The sequence below is a fragment of the Pristiophorus japonicus genome, chromosome 3 (assembly GCF_044704955.1).
Source record: "Pristiophorus japonicus isolate sPriJap1 chromosome 3, sPriJap1.hap1, whole genome shotgun sequence".
In the NCBI taxonomy this organism is placed as follows: domain Eukaryota; kingdom Metazoa; phylum Chordata; class Chondrichthyes; family Pristiophoridae; genus Pristiophorus; species Pristiophorus japonicus.
In genome coordinates, this window is record NC_091979.1 from 14,832,947 (window position 1) to 14,852,114 (window position 19,168).

A 19,168-nucleotide genomic window follows, 5' to 3' on the forward strand; every position below is an offset into this window, starting at 1 on the left:
AGGGCTTTAAACTGTGGCCCTTCCCCACCGTGCCTTTGCGGCGACTGCACCAATTTTCAGTGCGTCCCTCAGCACGTAATCCTGGATCTTGGATTGCGCCAGTCTGCAACACGCAGACGTGGACATCCCCTTGCTCTGGAAGACCAGCAAGTTTCGGCAAGACCAAAGAGCGTCTTTGACCGAGTTGATGGCCCTCCAGCAGCAGGTGATGTCTGTCTCGGTGTGTGTCCCTGGGAACAGCCCGGAGAGCACAGAGTCCTGTGTTACGGAGCTGCTCGGGATGAACCTCGACAGCAACCACTGCATCTCTTTCCAGACCTGCCTTGCGAAGGGGCAATCCCGAAGGAGGTGGGTGGCAGTCTCGTCCGCCCCGCAGCCGGCCCGGGGGCACCGTGCCGTGCTGCTGAGATGTCGGCTGTGCATGAACGCTCTGACGGGTAAGGCCCTCCTCACCGCCAACCAAGCTACGTCTTGGTGCTTGTGTGAAAGCTCTGGCGATGAGACGTTCTGCCAGACGAGTTCGACAGTCTGCTCAGGGAACCACCCGACAGGGTCCACCCTCTCCTATCGTAGGGCGTCCAGGACCTTACGTCCCAGCTTCCACAGCTCTCTCAGGCAACAGATTTACAGCCCTCTGAGAGAAGAAATTTCTCCTCGGGGGCACTGCACTGGGAATGTCAGCCTAGATTTATGTGCTCAGGTCCCTGGAGTGGGACTTGAATCCCCAACCTTCTGACTCAGAGGCAGTCCCTCGGAATCGAGGAAGACTTGCTTCCACTCTTAAAATGAGTCCTTAAGTGGCTGAACAATCCAATACGAGAACCACAGTCCCTGTCACAGGTAGGACAGATAGTCATTGAGGGTAAGGGGTGGGTGGGACTGGTTTGCCGCACGCTCCTTCCGCTGCCTGCGTTTGCTTTCTGCACGCTCTCGGCGACGAGACTCGAGGTGCTCAGCGCCCTCCCGGATGCACTTCCTCCACTTAGGGCGGTCTTTGGCCAGGGACTCCCAGGTGTCGGTGGGGATGTTGCACTTTATCAGGGAGGCTTTGAGGGTGTCCCTTGGAACGTTTCCTCTGCCCACCTGGGGCTCGCTTGCTGTGTAGGAGTTCCGAGGATAGCGCTTGCTTTGGGGAGTCTCGTGTCGGGCATGTGGACAATGTGGGCCGCCCAGCGGAGCTGGTCGAGTGTGGTCAGTGCTTCAATGCTGGGGATTGCTAACGTCGAGGACGCTAACGTTGGTGCGTCTGTCCTCCCAGACCTTATTGGTTCACCTGAGGAGCCGTTCCCTATGTACGTGACATGACTGGAGGGCACCCTGCAGAGACCCGAGGATGGAATTGGTCTGTTAACGTGCGTCTGTTGATCCGAGAGAGGGGTTGGGGGGGGTGGGGGGGGGAGGCGGGGTGCGCTTGCTGTCGTAACTGTGACGTGACGATTCCTATTTTTTTTTTTTAAGTGGCGATTTGCATTGGCTGGAGCTTGTGACGTGGCTGTTGTCTGCGTCACTGTGCTGATTCACCCTGCGGTGCTCAACGACGGATGATTAAAAAAACAGTCGGCGATTCGTATTAAAGTAGCAGTGGGGGGGGGGGGGAGGGCGGGGGAGGGGGGGGTGGTGGTGTGCGAGAGAGAGAGAGAGAGAGAGAGAGAGAATTGTCTCGGGCGGTGTGTCGGGTGGGGAGGGAGTGTAGGGGCCATTCAAGCCTCAGCCTGCAATTTGCCCGCTCGAGATTAATAAGTGATGCTCTCTTCAGTGACGCAGCCAGAGATGCTTTCAAGACACAGCTTTTGGCCTCCGAGTGGAGATTCTCGTGCGGGCTCCATCTCCATGGCAACGGCCAATTCGTTGGTTTTGACAAGTGCGGTGTCAATGGCCCTTTCTCTCTCTCTCTCTCTCTCTGTGTCTCTGTCGTAACAAAGGGTTTTAAGGCTGTGGAGGAAAACACGAGATGTTTGTCGCTGAGTGTTTGAATTGAGAGAGTCGGGCTTCATTTAATGATTCAAAGCGTGACTCAACTTTGCAGTGGTTATTGGTGTCAAATTTTCCTTCTCCTTTTCTTGAGGTGTGACCGAAAACCGATTAGATTTTTTTCTACACCAATTAACAGCGCTCACATTGTATTTTCGGTTCCCCTCCTCTTCTCCCCTGTTTCTGCGGGCGGGGGGGCGGGGGGGGGTCGATAACTAGAAGACATCGATTCAAGATATTTGGCAATTATCCTAGAGGGGAGCTGAGGAGAATTAAACAAAGAAAAAAAAATACCACAGCGAGCTGTTGTGATCTGGAATGCGCTGTTTGAATCAACAGTAACTTTCAACAGAGATTTGGATGAATACTTGAAAGGGAAAAAACAAAATTGCAGGGTTGTGGGGAAAGTGCAGCCAGGAGTGGGACTAGTGGCGATTGGTCTTTCAAGGGACAAGCACGATGGGCCGAATGGCCCCCTTCTGTGTTCTGACCCTGCCTCTAACCCCTGCGTAGACCTAGAAGGCTCTCGATTTTGATCCTAGATGTGTCAGCAGTGGCTCAGTGGGACACACACACACACACACACACACACACACACGCTTACTTCAAGGCCCACTCCAGGGACTTGAGCACAAAAAATCTAGGCCGACACGCCGAGGGAGCGTCACACTGTCGGAGGTGCCATTTTTCGGATGAGACAGTAAACTGAGGCCGCCCCATCTGTCCCCTCAAGTGGACATGGCACTATTTTGAGGAAGAGCGGGGAAGTTATCCCCGGTGTCCTGGAGCCAATATTTATCCCTCAACCAACATCAAAAAAACTGATTATTTGGTCATTATCACATTGCTGTTTGTGGGATCTTCCTGTGCGCAAATTGGCTGCAGCGTTTCCCACATTACAACAGTGGCTACACTCCAAAAAGTACTTCATTGGCTGTAAAGCGCTTTGAGACGTCCGTTGGTCTTGAAAGGCGCTATATAAGTGCAAGCCCTTCTTCCGCGGTGAGTTAACAGTGGTGCGATGGTAAGGGGCTTTCAATGGCCTCTGCTCCCCTGGGATACATGAGGGGGTAACAAATCAGCCAGTGCTCCCGCTTATCCTCACTGCCCATTGATTCCTGCCGTGTGACCACTTGATCCAACTTGGCTGTGATTTTTTTTAACATCGAATGTACAGGCCATTCGGCCCATCTGGTCCGTGCCGGTGTTTATGCTCCACACCAGCCCCCTCCCACCCTACCTTCATCTCACCCCATCAACATATCCTTCTATTCCTTTCTTCATCATGTGTTTATCTAAATTCCCCTTAAATGCATCGATACTATTCGCCTCAACCACTCCCTGTGGCAGCGAGTTCCACATTCTCACCACTCTCTGGGTAAAGAAGTTTCTCCTGAATTCCCTATTGGATTTCTTGGTGAGTGTTCTATATTGATGGTCCCTCGTTTTGGACTCCACAAGTAACAACGTCTTTGCTATGTCTACACTATCAGACCCCTTCATAACTTTAGGGACCCCCATCGGTCACCCCTCAGTCCTCCCTTTTCCAGAACATTACTGGCTCACCAACATCATCGGCAGTCCCTCGGAATCGAGGAAGACTTGCTTCCACTCTAAAAGTGAGTTCTCAGGTGGCTGTACAGTCCAATAAGGGAATTACAGTCTCTGTCACAGGTGGGACAGACAGTGGTTGAAGGAAAGGGTGAGTGGGACTGGTTTGCCCACGCTCCTTCCGCTGCCTGCGCTTGGTTTCTGCATGCTCTCGGCGATGAGACTCGAGGTGCTCAGCTCCCTCCCGGATGCACTTCCTCCACTTAGGGCGCTCTTTGGCCAGGGACTCCCAGGTGCCGGTGGGGATGTTGCATTTTATCAAGGAGGCTTTGAGGGTGTCCTTGAAACCTTTCCTCTGCCCACCTTGCCGTGTAGGAGTTCCGAGTAGAGCACTTGCTTTGGGAGTCTCGTGTCGGGCATGAGAACAATGTGGTCCGCCCAACGGAGCTGGTCGAGTGCGGTCAGTGCTTCGATGCTGGGGATGTTGGCCTGGTCGAGGACACTGACATTGGTGCGTCTGTCCTCCCAGGGGATTTGCAAGATCTTGCGGAGAAATCGTCGGTGGTATTTCTCCAGCGATTTGAGGTGTCTACTGTATATGGTCTGTAAATGTCATTACTGGCTATGCCAAGCAGGGTCCATCAACTTCCAGAATACAAGTCTGCTGGGAACCTTCATCAGAAATGTCATGGCTAGACTGGAGAAGCTCTAGTATTCCCATCAATCTACACTCCCCCACCCCACAGCTCTATCCCAATCAGTTGACTTCCATATTTAGACGTTAAACCGAGGCCCCGTCTACTCTCTCAGGTGGACGTAAAAGATCCCATGGCCGCTATTTCGACAAAGAGCAGGGGAGTTATCCCCGGTGTCCTGGGGCCAATATTTAGCCCGTCAATCGACATCACTGAAAAAAAAATAGCTGATCATTACTGTTACTAACATCTACTAATTAGCGCAAGACTTTTACAGGTAGGACTGGGTCAGAATTTATACTTGATGGTTCTAAAACGTCTGAGGCCTTTCTGGCTCGGACCAAAGTTCCCTCTTATTTTGTTTTGTCCTCTGTGGGCAGTTCCCCTCCCCTCCCCCACCCCACCCCCGTACAAAAGCCGGTGATCGGCCTGCGTGGGACCTCCAGACCGCCGTGTGTCCACGCAGCTTAACGGGAATGTTGGTTGGGACCCCATCCGAGATTCTTAACACGGAAACATTTTCAGAAGTGCGTCTATACTGGCACCATGTCATCTCATCATCAAAGGACATAGACGGGCTAACTGGGCAAAAATTTGGCAGCTGGAGTATAATGTTGGAAAGTGTGAGGTCATGCACTTTGGCAGAAAAAAAAAATCAAAGAGCAAGTTATTATTTTAATGGAGAAAGATTGCAAAGTGCCGCAGTACAGCGGGACCTGGGGTTACTTGTGCATGAAACACAAAGAGGTTAGTATGCAGGCACAGCAAGTGATCAGGAAGGCCAATGGAATCTTGGCCTTTATTGCAAAGGGGATGAAGTATAAAAGCAGGGAAGTCTTGCTACAGCTATACAGGGTATTGGTGAGGCCACACCTGGAATACTGCGTGCAGTTTTGGTTTCCATATTTATGAAAGGATATACTTGCTTTGGAGGCAGTTCAGAGAAGGTTCAATCGGTTGATTCCGGGGATGAGGGGGTTGACTTATGAGGAAAAGTTGGGCTCTCTACCCACTGATGGGGGAAACTAGAACTAGGGGGCATAATCTTAGAATAAGGGGCCGCCCATTTAAAACTGAGATGAGGAGGAATTTTTTCTCTGAGGGTTGCAAATCTGTGGAATTCGCTGCCTCAGAGAGCTGTGGAAGCTGGGACATTGAATAAATTTAAGACAGAAATAGACAGTTTCTTAACCGATAAGGGGATAAGGGGTTATGGGGAGCAGGGAAGTGGATCTGAGTCCATGATCGGATCAGCCATGATCTTAGTGAATGGCGGAGCAGGCTCGAGGGGCTGTATGGCCTACTCCTGCTCCTATTTCTTATGTTCTTACCAGATTTTCCTTCTGTAATAATTGTTTTAAAAACCAGCACAGTCAAGGTGTTTTGCATTATAGAATCATAGATTGGCCACAGCACAGTAAGAGGCCATTCGGCCCATCGAATCTGTGCGGCTCTTTTGAAGAGCAGTCCAATCAGTCCCACTCCGCGCCTCCCATATCCCTGCAATTTTTTCTCAAGTGTTTGTCCAATTCCATTTTGAAGGCGGCTATTGAATCTGTATCCACCGCCCTATCAGGCAGCGCATTCCAAATCCTAACCACTCGCTGCGTAAAGAAGGTTTTCCCTCGTGTCGCCTCTTTTGCCGATCACCTTAAATCTGCGCCCTCTGCTTATCGATCCTTCAGCCATCCTTTCTCTTTATTTACTCTATGTCATCATCGTAGGCAGTCCCTCGAAATCGAGGAAGGCTTGCTTCCACTTGCAAAAGTGACTTCCCAGTTGGCTGAAGAGCCCAATACAGTCCCTGTCACAGGTGGGACAGACAGTGGTTGGAGGAAAGGGTGGGTGGGGGAATCTGGTTTGCCGCACGCTCCTTCCGCTGCCTGCGCTTGATTTCTGCACGCTCTCGGCGACGAAACTCGAGGTGCTCAGCGCCCTCCCGGATGCACTTCCTCCACTTACTCTATGTAAACCCTTCATGATTGTAAACACCCCTGTTACATCTCCTCTTCGCCTGCTCCCTTAACCCTAACCCCAGCTTCTCCAGTCTCACCGCATAACTGAAGTCCCTCATCCCTGGAACCATTCCAGGAAATCTGTTCTCCACCCTCTCCAAAGTGTCCTCCGTGTCCTTCCTTAAAGTGTGGTGCCCAGAGTCGGATACAGTATCCAGCTGGGGGCCAAGCTAATCTTTTATAAAGGTTTAGCATAGAACACCACTTTTCCCCCAGCTAGCTTTGAAGCCAGCAGCTAATAAGTGTCCCGATTGCAGAACAAAAAGATGCAATTCAGATTTTAAATAAGGTTACGAAACTGACTCAGCGCATTTGATAATGATTCTAGATGATTAGAACTGTAGCTGGAAGATTGTATACAAAATATTGAGGGGTCTGGATATAGTGGATAGTAAGGGCCTATTTCCATTGGTGGAGGGGTCAATTACGAGGGGGCATAGTTTTAAGGTGGTTGGTGGAAGGTTTAGAGGGGATTTGAGGGGGGGCTTCTTTATGCAGAGGGTTGTGGGGATCTGGAACTCACTGCCTGGAAGAGTGGTGGATGCAGAAACCCTCACCACATTTAAGAGATGGTTGGATGGGCACTTAAAGTGCCCTAACCTGCAGGGTTACGGACCTAGAGCTGGTAATTGGGATTAGACTAGATAACCTCTTGTTGGACGGCGCAGATACAATGGTAAGTACTGCAGGGAATCGAATACGGCCAGGGTGACCTCCTGGACTAGTTTTGATCGTCTGGATGGGTCGGAGAGGAATTTTCCCAGATTTTTTGCCCCCCAAATTGGCCTGGGTTTTTAATCTGGGTTTTTTTGCCTCTCCCAGGAGATCACACGGCTCTGGTTGGGGTGGATTGTAGAATGTTTCAGTATAAGGGGTGTCGCGGTTGTGTGGGGCGGACTGGTTGGGCTGGGTGCTCTTTGCCTTTCCGTCATTGTTCATAGGTTTAGATGTAACCTTCAGGGCTGCTGACCGAGGGCCGTGCGGCTCTTTGTCGGCCGGCGCGGACACGATGGGCCGCAATGGCCTCCTTCTGCGTTGTAAATTTCTATGTTTCTAAGAGTGAGATTCTCGCATGCAGTCTGTTCTCTGGACACAGCCAGTTATCTGGGTCAAACATGCAGAGGAGCCCTTTCTTCACGCAGCGGGGTTGTTGAGATCTGGAGCGCACCATCTGAAAGGGGGATGGAGTCCGATTCCAGAGGAACCTTCAAAAGGCAATTGGGCATGTACTTCAAGAGGACCAGATTGCAGAATTATGGGGGGGTGAGGGGGGAGAACTGGGGAGTGGGACTAACTTGACAGCTCTTTCAAAGAGTTGGCACAGGCATGATGGGCCGAATGGCGGCCTCCTGTGTCGTATGATTCTATCTCATTGCTGTCTGTGGGACCTTGCTGTGCGCAAATTGGCTGCCGTGTTTACATTGCAACAGTGACTCCCCTTAAAAACGCTACTTCATTGACTGTAATACTGAGATGAGGAGGAATTTCTTCTCTCGGAGGGTTGTAAATCTGTGGAAGTCGCTGCCTCAGAGAGCTGTGGTGGCTGGGACATTGAATAAATTTAAGACAGAAATAGACAGTTTCTTAACCGATAAGGGGATAAGGGGTTATGGGGAGCGGGTGAGGAAGTGGAGCTGAGCCCATGATCAGATCAGCCATGATCTTATTAAATGGCGGAGCAGGTTCGAGGGGCCGTATGGCCCACTCCTGCTCCTATTTCTTATGTTCTTTTGACATCCTGAGGTTATGAAAGATGCTATCTAAGTTTTCTCTTTGCTGGTGTGTGACTAATTTTGTTTTTTGTCTTCCCCATTGAGAGGTGGTCGAGGTGCTGTCAAACGATCAGAATGGGAGACAGTACTCCAGCTGGGCTGCAACTCGCGTTTTATATAGGCTTAGCGTAAAACACTAGATCGGCCTCCACATGCTTGACCCAGTTAACTGGGTCTGTCCAGAGAACAGATTGCACGGGAGAATCTCCACCGGCGTCAAAACTAACAAAATGTTTCTGCTTCATTTTAGATGGACTCTTCGGGCACTGTCAGGACGCCTTGCTGCCAGCCAGGACCAAGTATGAGGTATCGGCTGTAGTCCTACAGCGGCTGCAGGACGTGCTGAAACACCTAATGTTACAAGGTATATGGAACGCAGAGGACAGAGGACCATCAGCTCCTGTTCCAACCATTCAGTTATAAAGGGCCCATTCACTCCCATTGTACAGAATCCCAATGGACCCATTCCCTTCCCATTCACTCCCATTGTACAGAATCCCAATGGAGCCAAACCCCTTCCTATTCACTCCCATTGTACAGAATCCCAATGGACCCAATCCTTTCCCATTGACTTCCGCTGTACAGAATCCCAACCTACCCATTCACTCCCTTTGTACAGAATCCCAATGGACACAACCCCTTCCCATTCACTCCCTTTGTACAGAATCCCAATGGACGCAACCCCTTCCCATTCACTCCCTTTGTACAGAATCCCAATGGACGCAACCCCTTCCCATTCACTTCCTTTGTACAGAATCCCAATGGACCCAACACCTTCCCATTCACTTCCTTTGTACAGAATCCCAATGGACACAACCCCTTCCCATTCACTTCCTTTGTACAGAATCCCAATGGACCCAACACCTTCCCATTCTCTCCCATTGTACAGAATCCCAATGGACCCATTCTCCTCCCACTGTACAGGTTGCGAAGAGGCTGCAGGGTGACTTGGACAGGTTAGGTGAGTGGGCAAATGCATGGCAGATGCAGTATAATGTGGATAAATGTGAAGTTATCCACTTTGGGGGCAAAAACACGAAGGCAGAATATTATCTGAATGGCGGCAGATTAGGAAAAGGGGAGGTGCAACGAGACCTGGGTGTCATGGTACATCAGTCATTGAAAGTTGGCATGCAGGTACAGCAGGCGGTGAAGAAGGCAAATGGTATGTTGGCCTTCATAGCTAGGGGATTTGAGTATAGGAGCAGGGAGGTCTTCCTGCAGTTGTATAGGGCCTTAGTGAGGTCTCACCTGGAATATTGTGTTCAGTTTTGGTCTCCTAATTTGAGGAAGGACGTTCTTACTATTGAGGGAATGCAGCAAAGGTTCACCAGACTGATTTCCAGGATGGCTGGACTGACATATAAGGAGAGATTGGATCGACTGGGCCTTTATTCACTGGAGTTTAGAAGTATGAGAGGGGATCTCATAGAAACATATAAAATTCTGACGGGACTGGACAGGTTAGATGCAGGAAGAATGTTCCTGATATTGGGGAAGTCCAGAACCAGGGGACACAGTCTAAGGATAAGGGGTAGACCATTTAGGACTGAGATGAGGAGAAACTTCTTCACTCAGAGAGTTGTTAACCTGTGGAATTCTCTACCGCAGAGAGTTGTTGATGTCAGTTCATTGGATATATTCAAGAGGGTGTTAGATATTGCCCTGATGGCTAAGGGGATTAAGGGGTATGGAGAGAAAGCAGGAAAGGGGTACTGAGGGAATGATCAGCCATGATCTTATTGAATGGTGGTGTGGACTCGAAGGGCCGAATGGCCTACTCCTGCACCTATTTTCTATGTTTCTATGGATCCATTCCCTTCCCATTCAGTCCCACTGTACAGAATCCCCACGTGCTAAATGCCTTGCTGTTCACTGGCAGTGTGGAGAGCTCTGTATTGAAGCCTGGCAATGAGGCAGGGCACCCTGATCATATTGTAGTTGCTCCGACAGTCGACGACCCTTTATACAATCCCCTCTGTGTGTACTGTCTTTCTGCCTCTCGGATTGTCCGTCATCTGCGAGGGTGAACTCGACGTGCGCTGACCAATGGGAACAAGCGGCCCCTCCCCAAAACACCCCGTGATACAAGCATTACAGAACGGCCTGGGCACCCCACGCCCTCACCCCCACCACACAGTCGGCTGTCCCTTGTTTCACTAACCGGTGTGGAGACCCCCAGTACCTGACATTCTCGGCAGTCAGCTATCGATGGTGCTGCTTGTGAGAATAACGCCTCGAATTACATTTGAGTTTTACAGCACAGAAACAGGCCATTCGGCCAAACAGGTCCGTGCCGGTGTTTATGCCCCACACGAACCTCCTCCCACCTTCCTTCATCCATATCAGCACATCGTAAGGACATACGAAATAGGAGCAGGAGTAGGCCATACGGTCCCTCGAGCCCGCTCCGCCATTCAATACGATCATGGCCGATCAGATCATGGACTCAGCTCCACTTCCCCGCCTGCTCCCCTCGTGTTTATCCAGCTTTCCCTTAAATACATCGATACTATTCGGTTCAACCACTCCCTGTGGCAGCGAGTTCCACATTCTCACCGCTCTCTGGATAAAGAAGTTTCTCCTGAATTCCCCATCGGATTTATTACTGACTATCTTATATATTGAAGGCCTTTCATTTATCTGTGCTATTAATTTATATCTTTCTGCCCCTTCTCCCCCCCCCCCCGCCCCCCCTCCCCCACGTCACACAGTGAATGATTTGACAGCTGCTGTTTATTTAACGAGACCTTTCGAGCCACTTGCATTTTATTTTAGGGTTGTCATGGCAAGATGACGTCACCCAGTATGTGATCGCCATGGAGATGGAAAAGGTCCCGAAGCTCCGCCCCCAGCAGCTCCGGCTGACCACCGTGCCGGCGGCAGAGGAGAGGTACAGTTCCCCGGTTACAAAGCTCGGGTTAAAGGGGGAGGTTCTGCTCCGCAACACGAACACAAGTTCCAACGCACGCGGTTAGGGACGGTCGACACACAGGCGGCAATCGCCTTATAACATTCATGCTCTACATCAATTCCTCTCCGTCCTTTACTCCAGATCTTACTTCATAAAAACCGAGATTCCGCAAAGCTTCATAGAAACATGGAAGATAGGAGCAGTAGTGGGGCAGTCGGCCCTTCGAGCTTGCACCCCCATTCAATATGATCATGGCTCATCCTCGACATAACATAAGAACATAAGAAATAGGAGCAGGAGTAGGCCACAGGGCCCCTCAAGCCTGCTCCGCCATTCAATAAGATCATAGCTGATCCGATCATGGACTCAGCTCCCCTTCCCCGCCCGCTCCCCATAACCCCTTATCCCCTTATTGTTTAAGAAACTGTCTATCTCTGTCTTAAATTTATTCACTGTCCCAGCTTCCACAGCTCTCTGAGGCAGCGAATTCCACAGATTTACAACCCTCAGAGAGAAGAAATTCCTCCTCATCTCAGTTTTAAATGGGCGGCCCCTTATTCTAAGACTATGCCCCCTAGTTCTAGTCTCCCCCATCAGTGGAAACATCCTCTCTGCATTCACCTTGTCAAGCCCCCTCATAATCTTATACGTTTCGATAAGATCACCTCTCATTCTTCTGAATTCCAATGAGTAGAGGCCCAACCTACTCAACCTTTCCTCATAAGTCAATGCCCTCATCTCCGAAATCAACCGAGTGAACCTTCTCTATCTCAACACCATATTCCCACTTTTTCCCCTTGATGCCTTTTGTTTCTAGAAATCTCTCTGTCTATCTCCCTCTTAAATATATTCAGTGACTTGGCCTCCACAGCCTTCTGTGGTAGAGAATTCCACAGGTTCACCACCCTCTGAGAGAAGAAATTTCTCCTCAACTCTGTATTAAATGGGCGATCCCTTATTCTGAAACCATGCCCCTTAGTTCTAGACTTCCCAGCGAAGGGAAACATCCTCCCCACATCTCAGCAAAGAGTTAATATACTCCTCATAAGAACATAAGAAATAGGAGCAGGAGTCAGCCATTTGGCCCTTCGAGCCTGCTCCGCCATTTAATAAGACCATGGCTGATCTCACCTTGGCCTCAACCCCACTTCCCCGCCCATTCCTCATAACCCTCGACTCCCTTATCATTCAAAAATCTGTCTATCGCCGCCTTGAATATATTCAATGACCCAGCCTCCACAGCTCTCTGTGGTAGAGAATTCCACAGATTTACAATCCTCTGAGAGAAGAAATTTCTCCTCATCTCTGTACTAAATGGGTGGCCCCTTATTCTGAAACTATGCCCCCTAGTTCGAGATTCCCCCACGAGGGGAAACATCCTCTCAGCATCTACCCTGTCGAGCCCCCTCAGAATCTTACACCTTTCAATAAGATCACCTCTCATTGTTCTAAACTCCAATGAGTATAGGCCCAACCTGCTCCAACTATCTTCATAAGACAACCCCTTCATCTCAGGAATCAACGAGTGAACCTTCTCTGAACAGCCTACAATGCAAGTATATCCTTCCTTAAATACGGAGACCAAAACTGTACGCAGTACTCCAGGTGTGGCCTCACCAATACCCTGTACAGTTGGAGCAGGACTTCCCTACTTTTATACTCCATCCCATTATTCTGCACTGTACATAGGGACAGTGTTATCCGGAGTAAAGAAAGGCTTGCATTTATATAGCGCCTTTCACGACTTCAGTACGCACCAATTAAAAACTTTACAGCCAATGAAGTACTTTTGGAGTGTAGTCACTGTTGTAATGTAGGAAACGCGGCAGCCAATTTGCACACAGCAAGCTCCCACAAACAGCAATGTGATAATGACCAGATAATGTTTTTTAGTGATATTGGTTAAGGAATAAATATTGGCCCCAGGACACCGGGGATATCTCCCCTGTTTTTCTTCGAAATAGTGCCATGGGGTCTTTTTACATCCACCTTAGAGAGCAGACGTCAGTTTAACGTCTCATCCAAAGGACGACACCTCTGACAGTGCAGCACTCCCTCAGCACTGCACCGGGAGTGTTTGCTGGGACAGTGTAGAGGGAGCGTTACTCTGTATATAACCCCCTGTACCTGCCCTGGGAGTGTTTGATGGGACAGTGTAGAGGGAGCGTTACTCTGTATCTAACCCCGTGCTGTACCTGCCCTGGGAGTGTTTGATGGGACAGTGTAGAGGGAGCGTTACTCTGTATCAAACCTCGTGCTGTACCTACCCTGGGAGTGTTTGCTGGGACAGTGTAGAGGGAGCGTTAGTCTGTATCTAACCCCGTGCTGTACCTGCCCTGGGAGTGTTTGATGGGACAGTGTAGAGGGAGCGTTACTCTGTATCTAACCCGTGCTGTACCTGCCCTGGGAGTGTTTGCTGGGACAGTGTAGAGGGAGCGTTACTCTGTATCTAACCCCGTGCTGTACCTGCCCTGGGAGTGTTTGATGGGACAGTGTAGAGGGAGCTTTACTATGTATCAAACCCGTGCTGTACCTGCCCTGGGAGTGTTTGATGGGACAGTGTAGAGGGAGCTTTACTCTGTATCTAACCCCGTGCTGTACCTGCCCTGGGAGTGTTTGATGGGACAGTGTAGAGGGAGCTTTACTGTGGATCAAACCCGTGCTGTACCTGCCCTGGGAGTGTTTGATGGGACAGTGTAGAGGGAGCTTTACTCTGTATCTAACCCCGTGCTGTACCTGCCCTGGGAGTGTTTGATGGGACAGTGTAGAGGGAGCGTTACTCTGTATCTAACCCGTGCTGTACCTGCCCTGGGAGTGTTTGATGGGACAGTGTAGAGGGAGCGTTACTCTGTATCTAACCCGTGCTGTACCTGCCCTGGGAGTGTTTGATGGGACAGTGTCGAGGGAGCTTTAATCTGTATCTAACCCGTGCTGTACCTGCCCTGGGAGTGTTTGATGGGACAGTGTCGAGGGAGCTTTAATCTGTATCTAACCCGTGCTGTACCTGCCCTGGGAGTGTTTGATGGGACAGTGTAGAGGGAGCATTACTCTGTATCTAACCCCGTGCTGTAACTGCCCTGGGAGTGTTTGATGGGACAGTGTAGATGGAGCGTTACTCTGTATCTAACCCCGTGCTGTAACTGCCCTGGGTGGGTTTGCTGATACCGGGTGCCTGAAATAGAATCCCAGTGCTAAAGTGTCTTGACGAGCAAAGAATTAATTTTAATTAAATTATTATTGTAAACGATCAATACTAGGAGACTTTGTGCCGCGATGTGTTAATGTGATATCCATCTCCAGACACACAAGGAGATGGATTCTTCAGCCTGCAGCACCACCTAGAGGACAAGTGCTGACTTGACCGCTTGCACGGAATCATAGAATCACAGAAATTTACAGCAAGAAGGAGGCCATTTTGGCCCATCGTGTCTGTGTCGGCTGACCAAGAGCTATCCAGCCTAATCCCACTTTCCAGCTCTCGGACCGTAGCCCTGTAGGTTACAGCACTTGAAGTGCACATCCAAGTACTTTTTAAATGTGGTGAGGGTTTCTGCCTCTACCACCCTTTCAGGCAGTGAGTTCCAGATCCCCACAACCCTCTGCGTGAAGAAATTTCCCCACAAATCGCCTCTAAACCTCCCCCCAATTACATTAAATCTATGCCCACTGGTTGTTGACCCCTCTGCCAAGGGAAATATCCACTCTATCTTGATCCCTCATAGTTTTATACACTTCAATAAGGTCTCCCCTCAGCCTCCTCTATTCCAAAGGAAACAGAACCCCAGCTTATGCAATCTTTCCTCATAGCTAAAATTCTCCAGTCCAGGCAACATCCTCGTAAATCTCCTCTGTACCCCCTCCAGTACAATCACATCCTTCCTGTAATGCGGTGACCAGAACTGCACGCAGTACTCCAGCTGTGGCCTAACCAGTGTTTTATACAGTTCAAGCATAACCTCCCCTGCTCTTGCATTCTATGCTAATAAAGGCAAGTATTCCGTATGCCTTTTTAACAACCTTATCGACCTGTGCTGCGAACTTTAAGGAACTGTAGACATACCCTCCAAGGTCCCCCTGTTCCTCCTCACCCCTCAGTATCCTGCCATTTATCGTGTATTCCCTTGCCTTGTTGCCTCTCTCCACAAATGCATTACCTCACACTTTTCCGGATTGAATTGCATTTGCCACTTTTCTGCCCAACTGCAGTTCATCGCTTTCTTCCTCACGGTCAACTTTTGTATCATCTGCAAATTTCTTCATCATGTCCCTTACATTTAAATCATTAAATCATTAATAGATATACTACAGAAAGTAAGGGACTGAGAAGTGAGCCCTGGGGAATCCCACTGGAAACAGCCTTCCAGTCACATTACCCTTTGCTTCTTGCCACTGAGCCAATTTAAGGATCCAATTTGCTACTCTCCCTTGGATCCCAAGGAATGTTGCCACGGAGTTATTTCAAGGAATAAGATCTTTGTTGGGGTAAAAGGAAGACTTCTCTTCCTCGAAGTGGACTCCCCGATATAAGGAGTCGACACCCGCCCATACTGTATACGACCGACCACGGATTGACTCAGACAAAACTTTCGGTTCACCGGTTTTATTATTCGAACATGCTCGAGAATCATTCCAACGGACATTTCCCAGGACAAAGGCTTTATGCTTACAGTTATACAGTTTTCCGAGGTGTGTGGCCCTCCTGCAAAACCACCGATTGGCTCAGACTGGCTCTGAATGGTTCTTCCCCCACCTGTCCATCTCCCGTCACATGTTACCCTTCTGGAATGTGTTCAACTTTGCCTCAGTTCCTCATGACGTGTGAATCAAACTTGCTTCTCAGGGTTTGCTATCAGATTCGGGTGCTGTTTAAGTTCCCAAACATTTATGTCCTTGTTCTCTGTACTGAATGGGTGTTCTCATCTTCTATTTTCTGTGCTAAGGGTCAATGCAATGTTGGCTATTTCAGGTGGTTCATTAACCATCAGGCATTGCTGCCTCCCTCTTAACCCAATGTAAGAGAGTGTATAAGCATGCTTTACATACATAAGAACATAAGAAATTGGAGCAGGAGTAGGACATGCGGCCCCTCGAGCCTGCTCCGCCATTCAATAAGATCATGACTGATCTGATCATGGACTCAGCTCCATTTCCCCGCCCGCTCTCCATAACCTCTTACCCCCTTATCGCTTAAGAAACTGTCTATTTCTGTCTTAAATTTATTCCATGACCCAACCTCCACAGCTCTCTGAAGCAGCGAATTCCACAGATTTACAACCCTCTGAGAGAAGAAATTCCTCCTCATCTCAGTTTTAAATAAGCAGCCCCTTATTCTAAGATTATGCCCTCTAGTTCTAGTCTCCCCCATCAGTGGAAACATCCTCTCTGCATCCACCTTGTCAAGCCCCCTCATAATCTCTTATGTTTCGATAAGATCACCTCTCATTCTTCTGAATTCCAATGTGTATAGGCCCAACCTCCTCAACCTTTCCTCATAAGTCAACTCCCTCATCCCTGGAATCAATCTCGTGAACCTTCTCTAAACTGCCTCCAAAGCAAGTATATCCTTTTGTAAATATGCAAACCAAAACTGCACGCAGTATTCCAGGTGTGGCCTCACCAATACCCTGTATAGCTGTAGCAATACCTGCTTTTATACATAAGCGAGTTTTACATAATCGGTCAATATTACAATCCATACTGTAAGACAGAGGAACTCCTGATTCCTCAGAACCTCCTCCTTCCTTTTAACCTTCTTGCACAATTGTACTTTTTTCCTCCTTGCAATCTCAAACATTGGTATCTGTATTTTTTTTTCAGATTCCAGCGGCACCTGGGCAAAGGCCACTACCCAGGGGGTGTTTCCATCTCGGTCGCTGAGCAATGGCCGCCCTCCCAGATCCGTCGTTACCTGCAGTTTCTTCTCCACGGCAACCAACCTGGACTTCATTCTGCCCACAGTGTGGACGGGTCACTCCTGCAGCCATATCTGTTTCACAAGGTGTGCTAGCTTGTGTCTTTGTTCGCAATCTGTTTCCTCCTGGTGATATTTTCCTTCTCCCTCCCCTCCTCCCCACCCCGCCCCTCTCTCACCTTTAGTTGAGGGCAGTTGCCTTTGTCTGATCTTCTTGTGAGTGGGGCAGTGTGGAGCAGGAGTAGGCCATTCAGCCCCTCGAGCCTGTCGCATACAATTCATCATAGACAGTCCCATGACAATCGAGGAAGACTTGCTTCCACTCTCAAAGTGAGTTCTCAGGTGGCTGAACAGTCCAATACGGGAATTACAGTCTCTGTCACAGGTGGGACAGACAGTGGTTGGAGGAAAGGGTGGGTGGGGAGTCTGGTTTGCCGCACGCTCCTTCCGCTGCCTGCGCTTGATTTCTGCATGCTCTCGGCGATGAGACTCGAGGTGCTCAGCGCCCTCCCAGATGCTCTTCCTCCACTTAGGGCGGTCCTTGGCCAGGGACTCCCAGGTGTCGGTGGGGATGTTACTCTTTATCAAGGAGGCTTTGAGGGTGTCCTTGTAACATTTCCGCTGCCCACCTTGGGCTTGCTTGCCGTGTAGGAGTTCCGAGTAGAGCGCTTGCTTTGGGAATCTCGTGTCTGGCAGGCGGACAGTGTGGCCCGCCCAGCGGAGCTGGTCGAGTGTGGTCAGCACTTCGATGCTGGGGATGTTGGCCTGGGCGAGAACACTGACGTTGGTGCGTCTGTCCTCCCAGGGGATTTGTGGGATCTTGCGGAGACATCGTTGGTGGTATTTCGCCAGCGATTTGAGGTGTCTACTGTATATGGTCCACGCCTCCGAGCCATACAATTACAATAACATTTACAGCACAGAAACAGGCCATTCGGCCCATCTGGTCCGAGCCGGTGTTTATGCTCCACACGAGCCTCCTCCCACCCCGCTTCATCTCACCCCATCAGCATAGCAACAACAACTTATATTTATATCGCGCCTTTAACTTAGTAAAACGTTCCAAGGCACTTCACAGCAGTGTTACAAGACAAAACAAACAAATTTGACAGCAAGCCACATAAAAAGAAATTGGGGCAGATGACCATAAGCTTGGTCACAGAGGTTAGGTTTTAAGGAGTGTCTTAAAGGAGGAGAGAGAGGTGGAGAGGTTTAGGGAGGGAGTTCCAGAGCTTGGGGCCCAGGCAGCTGAAGGCACAGCCACCGATGGTTGAGCGATTTATAATCAGGGATACTTAGGAGGGCAGAATTAGAGGAGCGCAGACATCTCGGGGGGTTGTGGGGCTGGAGGAGATTACAGAGATAGGGAGGGGCGAGACCATGGAGGGATTTGAAAACAAGGATGAGAATTTTGAAATCGAAACGTTGCTTAACCGGAAGCCATTGTAGGTCAGCGAGCACAGAGGGTGATGGGTGAGCGGGACTTGGTGTGAGTTAGGACACGGGGCAGCCGAGTTTTTGATCACCTCTAGTTCATGTAGGGTAGAATGTGGGAGACCAGCCAGGAGTGTGTTGGAATAGTTAAGTCTGGAGGTAACAAAGGCGTGGATGATGGCTTCAGCAGCGGATGAGCTAAGGCAAGGGCGCAGACGGATGATGTTACTGAGGTGGAAATAGGCGGTCTCAGTTATGCTGTGGATATGTGGTCGAAAGCTCATTTCAGGGTCTAATATGACACCAAGGTTGCGAACAGTCTGGTTCAGCCTCAGACAGGAGTTGGGGAGAGGGATGGAGTCAGTGGCTAGGGAACGGAGTTTGTGACGGGGACCAAAAACAATGGCTTCGGTCTTCCGAATATTTAATTGGAGAAAATTTCTGCTCATCTAGACCTGGATGTCAGACAATCACTCTGACAATTTAGAGACTGAGGAGGGGTCGAGAGAAATGGTGGTGAGGTAGAGCTGGGTGGCGTCAGCGTACATGTGGAAACTGAGGCTGTGTTTTCGGATGATGTCACCAAGGGGCTACATGTAGATGAGAAATAGGAGGGGGCCAAGGATAGATCCTTGGGGGACACCAGAGGTAACGATGCGGGGGCGGGAAGAGAAGCCATTGCAGGTGAGTCTCTGGCTACGATTAGATAGATAAGAATGGAACCAGGCGAGTGCAGTCCCACCCAGCTGGACGACGGTGGAGAGGCGTTGGTGGAGGATAGAGTGGTCAACTGTGTCAGAGGCTGCGAACAAGTCAAGAAGGACGAGGAGGGATAGTTTGCCTTTGTCACAGTCACAGAGGATGGCATTTGTGACTTTGATGAGCGCTGTTTCGGTACTGTGGCA

At 49.7% G+C, this 19,168-nt stretch overlaps 1 protein-coding gene across 1 annotated transcript in view; it reads left to right on the plus strand.

Moving 5' to 3' along the window:
• Positions 1–19,168, plus strand: part of LOC139259661 (receptor-type tyrosine-protein phosphatase-like N) — a 364,010-nt gene that overhangs the window by 54,958 nt on the left and 289,884 nt on the right. The window contains exons 3-5 of the mRNA XM_070875205.1: positions 8,255–8,368; positions 10,783–10,897; positions 16,736–16,916. Coding sequence (XP_070731306.1) covers positions 8,255–8,368; positions 10,783–10,897; positions 16,736–16,916 — 410 coding nt within the window. The remainder of the gene's footprint in view (positions 1–8,254; positions 8,369–10,782; positions 10,898–16,735; positions 16,917–19,168) is intronic.